The 7,761-nt window shown below is 36.5% G+C and overlaps 1 protein-coding gene across 1 annotated transcript; it reads right to left on the minus strand.

Annotated features, from left to right (window-relative positions):
* Window positions 1-1,158: 1,158 nt before the first annotated feature.
* pfdn4 (prefoldin subunit 4) lies at window positions 1,159-4,965 on the minus strand. Its single transcript, XM_034131945.1, has 4 exons — window positions 4,864-4,965; window positions 3,522-3,629; window positions 2,820-2,960; window positions 1,159-1,605 (listed from the first exon to the last, which is right to left on the minus strand). The coding sequence occupies exons 1-4, from the start codon at window positions 4,888-4,890 to the stop codon at window positions 1,474-1,476; spliced, it is 408 nt and encodes a 135-aa protein (XP_033987836.1). The 5' UTR covers window positions 4,891-4,965; the 3' UTR covers window positions 1,159-1,473.
* Window positions 4,966-7,761: the final 2,796 nt, after the last annotated feature.

A 7,761-nucleotide genomic window follows, 5' to 3' on the forward strand; every position in this document is an offset into this window, starting at 1 on the left:
GACGTAACGACGACCCCTCCGTGGATTGGTCAAAATGGACCAATCCGTGGAGCCGTTATGTTACGTCCATGGAGCCGTTACGTTAAGTCCGTGGATTGGTCCAAATGTACCAATCCACGGACTTCTTCACACACACACAATCTTTTCTCAGCTGCAGCTCCGCCGATTTCTCCTCCCTGAGACGGCGGGACGCAGCGAGGCTGTGAGTCGGTGTGTGAGCACACACACACACACAAACTCCCAGCCAGGCTGCGGGTGTGTGTGTGTTCGGGCTGGTTTCGGGCTGGGTTTCGCTGTCTCGCAAACGGCCACTGGGCTCATAGGGAGGGGGGGGGCAGGAGCTTCAACAAGCCGTTTAGGACAGAGAGTGAATACACATACTATACAGAGATGCTGTATGAGAAACCAATGTGATTTTGGAAAATTGCACAATATAAATCTATTCTAGTAGACCTCAACAATGGAATTATGATCAGTAGAAATGGCCATGACATGGGACCTTTAAGAATAAGTTACAGTAATATATGTTGAGGGAACATTCAGGAAGTGCACTGCCGATTTGTTACTAAAATACTTCCTTTTGTCATCCTAGAATTAGTTGTAGACAGTTAAGTCAAATGCATGTGGACAGTAATGGATGTGAGAATGATTTTAAATATTTAAGTCAAATCCAGAGGTGAAAAGTAACTAATTACATTACGTGCAGATTTGAGGAATTTTCTTGCTTTTTTTTTATAGTTCTACCCAGCTACATTTCAAAATGTTCATGTACTAAATGTATTTGCAGTTCAAGCAAAGAAATGTTTTAGATGACTCAAACTAGTTGTATGAGGAACAGAGGCACAAATGTAAAAATGTAAAGCATAGCGACTCCCGTTTCCGATTGAAGATCCATGAGAATACGTATATTTCAGAATGAAAGGTAATGCAGTTTGGAAATAGACAACAAACGTGTTGATCAGTAACCGAAGGTACTTATTTGATCACCTTAGTGGCAGCACCAGAACATTCTGAATAACTCAAGCAGATTGAAAACTCTTGAGGATTTCAGACATTGTTGCATGAACACAATTTTGTTAATGTGTTCCCCTTTGAGAACGTGGAGCACAAAGTGAGTTCACAATGTAAATGTTAAGAGTGTTAAATACTACACAGGTGTTTTGTTTCTCATTTTTTACTTAAGTTTGATCAGCAGATTAAAAAAAAACATGATCATTAAATACAGGACGAATTACAATAAGTAACAAATGATGTGCATTTATTTTATCTCCATACCTTAACTGTTGGTGTCCTTGTGATTTTGATTGCAAACTAAAGAATCAAACAACATCTGTGTAAACAAAAGCCAGACGCTACACGTATAAGCCATTCATGCGGAGTCCTAGGGGATGTTTTGTTTGGCTCGGTGGATGTGATACAGGAGCTGCATGAAAAAGTCCGAGTTGGGGCAGCTTTCAATGTCCAATTCCCAGCTTAGCTTTCATCAGCCTCCAGGTTAATGTTGGTACCAAACTTGGCATAGAGCTGGATCTTCAGATCCCCCAAAACCTGCAGTATCGCGGACACTCGGGCATCGAGGCCTTTGACCTCCTGCTCCAGTGTTTCCTGATTACAGAACATAAATCCCAATTAAACCACATCTACTACAATTTCCCATACGACGGAGAACAACATATTATGAAGGAAAAATGTATTGTGATGAAAGAATGTAAATGTAGCCTAAACTCATATATATCAATATTCCAATTACTGTATATAGACTATTCTGCACAGTTTCTATTATATTCTATTTTATTTACTTGCACTATTTTATCTGTTTTATTGTGTTGCACTGTTGGAGGAGCCTGTGACCTAAGATTGTCATGTGTGCATAACTACACTGTAGCTATGCACACATGACAATAAAAGCCTTGAAACTTGAAATAAGTGTGCACTCATTTATAGTCAGAAGATATTTGAGTTTAAACGTGAGCTTTTCTCAGCTGTTCGTAGCAAACGGCTCTACATAAATTGTAGTTGCCTGCGCTGTGTGCTTTGTTGTTTGGCTAAAAAAGCATCAGCAGATTAAAAAGGGCAAACAGGAACTTGAAGTGACAGAAGGAAGGACAAGGTCTCATCTGAGGATCAATATTTGCCCTCTCTACATTTCAGCAGCTAGAAGTGATACAGCCTAGTTTATCTCCACAAGGTGCACCACGGATGATTAATGTGCCCCAAACTTGAACTGCTTCTCACTGTTCCAAAGCTCTGAAACAACTATCAGTGCAAATAAAGGAATAGTTTTACATTTTTTTGGACTATGTTATTGGTTTTCTTGCCAACAGTCATATGTGAAGATCAATACACTTCTCATGACTGCAATCTGGTTATCGTCACAGTGACTGAAAGCATGCTAAAAACACTCTGAAATAGTTTTTATTGTGATGTACAAGGTTATTCATTGACTTTTGTATGACGCATAGTAATATAGAAATGTGTAATTAAACGCATCAATATGAAATACACTGTGGGTGCAAAACATTTTCTGTTCATGTCAGTTTAAAAAGGGAACATTCAGACTTGTAGATTAGATCTCCATTTTTTAAATGAGGAAGCTAAGGGGAGAGTCAGACATAGCTTTCACTGGAAATGAGATTTTAGATGAATTTTTCTTAGAGGCAAGAATTAGTGCAAATTAATTTCTTTATTAGGAGGGGGAAAAAAATAGGTGAACAGAGTTTAGTGCTTTCAGTCCCTTGACTTTATGACTCATCTTAATAAGAGTCTTTTACTGATAATTACCATTTCAAAAAGGTATAATGGTGTCTAAAGAAACCTACCTTGGCAGCCTCCAGCATTTCTTGAGTCTCTTCCTGGGTGTGACTGACAAAGACGTCGCCAATTTGGTACGGGATCAAAAGAGAGTCGTCGTCTAACATCATTAGGTCGTCGCTGGCATCCTGAAGGTTCTGCAGCGATTTCTGCAGGGTGACATTAGCAGAACATTACAGTCTCAATTAGGGCTGTTAACAAATTACTGTCAGTAATTCAGCAGCTGCACTTCCCTTTAGACCGTACTTAACCGTAACCCATATGAACAAATTACATTTCACCGGAATCTGTCATGATCAACTTTATGGTAATTTCACAGGCTGTAGTGTGTGGCTCTGATGACTCGTACTATGTTAAGAAGTGAAGATGATAAGGGTCTGAAAGTTGATCAATTATTAGAAACTCCTTTGCAGTATAGCTAATTAGAAATAACAGGACCACAAACTACAGCCTTCAAAATGAACATTTCAACAGCTCCTTAGAATATATAATATACTTTTTTTTATCCTTATGAAAACAGGGCTGTTGCAAAAGACTACAGTCATTTTAATAAAATTGCAACAGACAGTGTATCGGTACCTGTCTAGACAAAGTATCTACACACAATTGCCCATTTTCCATGTTCGTCCAAAATATTATTTTTTATTACAAACTCAAATGATCACACAATGGACCCCGAAAGGGTAAAATCCACATCACATGGTGCTTACTTTCGTCGCCTCTATTTCATTTTTCAGCTCGTTCATCCGACTTGTGTTCCTGGCGAATTTATTGATCCTCTGCTGGTCTTCAAAAGTGACGTTCACATCTTCTACCGCCTGCAGACATGAGGAAAAATGTGGTTAAAGCCAGCTGTGGCAAATAACTCAGTACATGTACTTGCTTATTGCAGGTACATTTCTTTACTAATTATACTGCACTTGAGAATTTTCATTTTGTGCTATTTGAAATGTCTATTCCAATACAAAACAAAGGGGAAACATATCGTTTACATCACTATATTCTATTGACTGGTTTAGTTACTAGTTACTATAGGTAGTTACTATATAACCAAAAATATAATTCAGCAAATAAATAATGATGCTTTTCAAATTCAAAAGCTAAAATTAGTCTCACTTTTAACAGCTCCAACCTATAAGTGATGAACACATAATAAACATGTATTATAATCCATTGAATATACGTTATAGTGCTTTTAGTCCGGGGGCTTTAAGTATATTTTGATGCCAATACTTATTTAATTACATGACTTTTACCAGAGTATTTTTACGCAGTGATAATGTGCCCAAAGACTATATTAGGTAAATTAAGGAAAATTGCCATATTATTTATCCAGATGAGTTTAAAAGTACCAGCATATCTTTCATATTCAACTTGCTATGATTACTATGGATATGTTTAACATATAGTAGATTTCTTATCATGCTATATTTAGTCATTTGGCACTTGGGGACTTCCCTATATCATAATGAAATATAAACATTAGTAGTCCCATAGGCCAAACATAGTATGATGAAAAAACACACTTTTCAGCCAAGCCGTTTGTTTTTTATTGTTAGATGTGTGGTTAGTCAATGCCATAAAGCAAAAAAAAGGTTTAAATTAAATTACTAACTAAACTAACTGACTAATTATCCCACCTCTGTTAAAGCTAACATGCCAAACCCTGTTGGGCCACTAGCATACATATGAATGGTCAACGTAGCTACTGTTATCTAGCAAGCTAAAGAGGAAACTTTACAGTGTGTCCCGTCTGTTCTGCCAACTATCACATCCATGGTTTCTGTAGTTATTATTATCATCACCATTAAGCTGGCTAATTCTTAAGACTCTCAGTTGAATAAAAAACGGGATAAATATAGCTAGTGTATTAGCTAGCTAGCTAACGGTAGCTACAACCGTTGACATGAGCTGCACGAGGGCGTGACCATGATATTTAATTATCCGTGGTATCAACGGTTGTGTCTTTTTCACCACACAAACCTCTACTGCTTTATCTAAGACTGCAGCAGAGTGTCTTGAAAAGCAAGTTATTTTTATTGTAATACTCACTACAGTTCCCTTCATGATGGCTGCCATCTTGGCTTCCTCGATTGCACAGAGAAGACGCGCAGATCACCAGAAAAATAAATCTGTACCGCCACCAAGCGGGACAGGAAGTACCTCCACATTTTAGCAGTAGAAATGATAGAAAACAACACTTTTTCTTCGGTTTAGTAGTCCATTTAATCATAATGTACATTTACTGAAGTACTCTACTCAGGGCTGCCAACATTTGAGTTCAGCTTGGAGTGAGATTTTTTTTTTTTGGTGAACCGAAAAAAGAAACGTCCATGTACAGTGTTACAAATGTATTGAACAAGTACAAACTAGGGTTTCCCATTAATGTACCGGGCGCTACAGTGGAGTACGCACATACACAGTGTACCCGCGACCCAATGAAGGCTCGATAATCAGCTCACAGCATATAAAATGGCATATAGGTGTAAGCAGGGGTAAAGTGCTATTTTATAAGTGGGGGTGGTCCTCACCTCCTCTAGGGGGGTCCGGGGGCATGCTCCCCGGGAAGATTTTTTTTTTAAATATTGAAGTTAAATGCATCAATCTGGTGCACTTTGAGAGCAAAATGAATTTAAGGATACATCTCTCAACACCCATATGAAACACAACTTTAAACAGATTTTCTTTTTCTTTATGGATATTTTACAAATCACTCACCTTTTAAACTGTATTCTTGTTTTACTGTCATATAGTATTTCATAACTGTTTTTCATTTATTCTCATAAATGGTGACCAAACCGTTTGAAAATGTTGTGCTTAATAAGCACAACATTTTCAATGTCAATATCCAAGTTGCTTGCTGCATATCTTGTTGCATTGTGCATATCTTATATTATATACATATATAAATGTTTGATAATATATTATATTATGTTATTTCAAGATGGAAAAATTATCTTTTTGATAATATATAATATATATTATATGTATATCATTAATATATGATTTTTGGATAATATATTATCAAATATAACAATCAAAACGAAATAAGTAGTAGTAATTATTAGGGCTATACTGGCACTTGTTAGCATTAACTTTAATTAATTAAAAAAGAACAAAAGAAAATATTTTTACTTTACCTGTGGCGCGAAAATATCTTATAATATATTCTCCTTACCTTCTCTTATTCTTCTCATCCTCCTTCTCCTTCGTCTTTGCTCAGACCCCCCGGTATACCCTCGTTACATCCAATCAGTGTGCAAATACCGTACAGTCAATCACAATGCGTGACGCTGTCCAGGTTGCTAGGCGGCAGTGCTACGGACCGCGGGTGTCAGGTGACGCAAACAGGAAGTCCTCCGTAAGCCTGACCGTCTCATTTCGTAGACCGCTCGGTTTGCTGTTCCTTCACTTTATTTTTATATTTATATACATTTGTTGTGAACGAAAACTTAGCGTGAGGAAAGGCATGTGTGGCGTGAGTGCGTGAGATATGTGTTAATTGCGTGACTCTCACGCTCAATGCGTGAGTGTTGGCAGCCCTGCTCTACTTAAGTAAAAAGTTGGGGTACATGAACATAAATGTTTTATTTTGTTCACTACTTTACACTTTTTACACCATTACATTATTTTTTTAGAGATTTAGTTACTTTCAGATTTAGTTAAATACAAAATATCCTCCTGAGACCCAGAAAGAAAAAGGTTTAAAATTTCCTTTTTTTTTTTTTTATCACACAAGTCTTTAGGGTGGTATAAACATAATGACTAACAAAAACAAAAAATATATATTTTTATTTTTGTTTTATTGTGTGTTTTTTGTAGAGGATATCGGGTGTTAGTTATGCGAAGCATAGTATACAAACAACATTAACATACAAGTACATTTAGACAACATTAGAGCACAACAACTCAATGCAACAAATATTGAGCCCTCATTTGTAGTACTCCATCCTTTTTTGAAATGCAGAGATACATCTGACACTTGAGGCACTTGATGTATGTTTTCCCACTGCATCGGTCTGCCATGAACCCTACAGAAACCTAAGGGTTAGTTTTGGCCCATAGTGGACTCCATTTGTGTTGTGTAAAATGGGGGAAATAAAAAGTTAGCAAATCCCCATGTGCTCCTCAGAGGACATTCATAAAAACATTTAGTTTTAGGTCACATAAGTATTACACTGCTCTGAAAACTCACTACACTAACTCCTAAGATGTTCCCTTACTATAATTAATTAAAATATTGAACTCACAACACTGGTAATTACAAAATTACAAACTTACCATTTCTCTTTCTACAAATAGTGCTTGTGTTGATGGACGCCATTTTGAAATACAATGAAATTATCTTTTTCAAAGCCACACCCCCACATATGTAATGTTTGAAAAGCCCAGGATGTCCTCTGTGGAGTACAATTGGACTTATAATACTGTGGCATGTATAACCTCAAAGTAATGGACCAAAACCCAATGTGCTCCACAGAGGACAAAAAATGAATGGGTGGGTCTCTGGAGGATATAAATCGACACATACATTATTATAGGCTACCCAGTAGTGTATAAAGTACTTCAAATAAACCCCCCACCTTTACTAACTTCAACACTGAAGTGATGAACAAATTAATGCACCAATAATTTTTTTTCAGGTAGAACTCAAGTCAAGCACAAATACATTTTTAAGAGTTGTATGTATTATTTATTGTAATTATAAGTTAATTGTTTGAGATGTGGGGAAGGCATTGAGTACTTTCTGACAAGTTATCATTATTTATGTTGTTTATTAATGCTGCTTGTGATAGTTTTTGTATTAAGAGTGTGTTAAATGTTAACTATTAATTATATCATTTGTTATTTTGTCTATTTACTTTTTTCACATGTTCAAAATAAGTGAAACTAAATAAATTAAATTAAATAAAAAGTATGGCAAATAACTCTCTTAACTAAGACCAATTA

This window comes from Trematomus bernacchii, unplaced genomic scaffold (genome assembly GCF_902827165.1).
Source record: "Trematomus bernacchii unplaced genomic scaffold, fTreBer1.1, whole genome shotgun sequence".
NCBI lineage: Eukaryota > Metazoa > Chordata > Actinopteri > Perciformes > Nototheniidae > Trematomus > Trematomus bernacchii.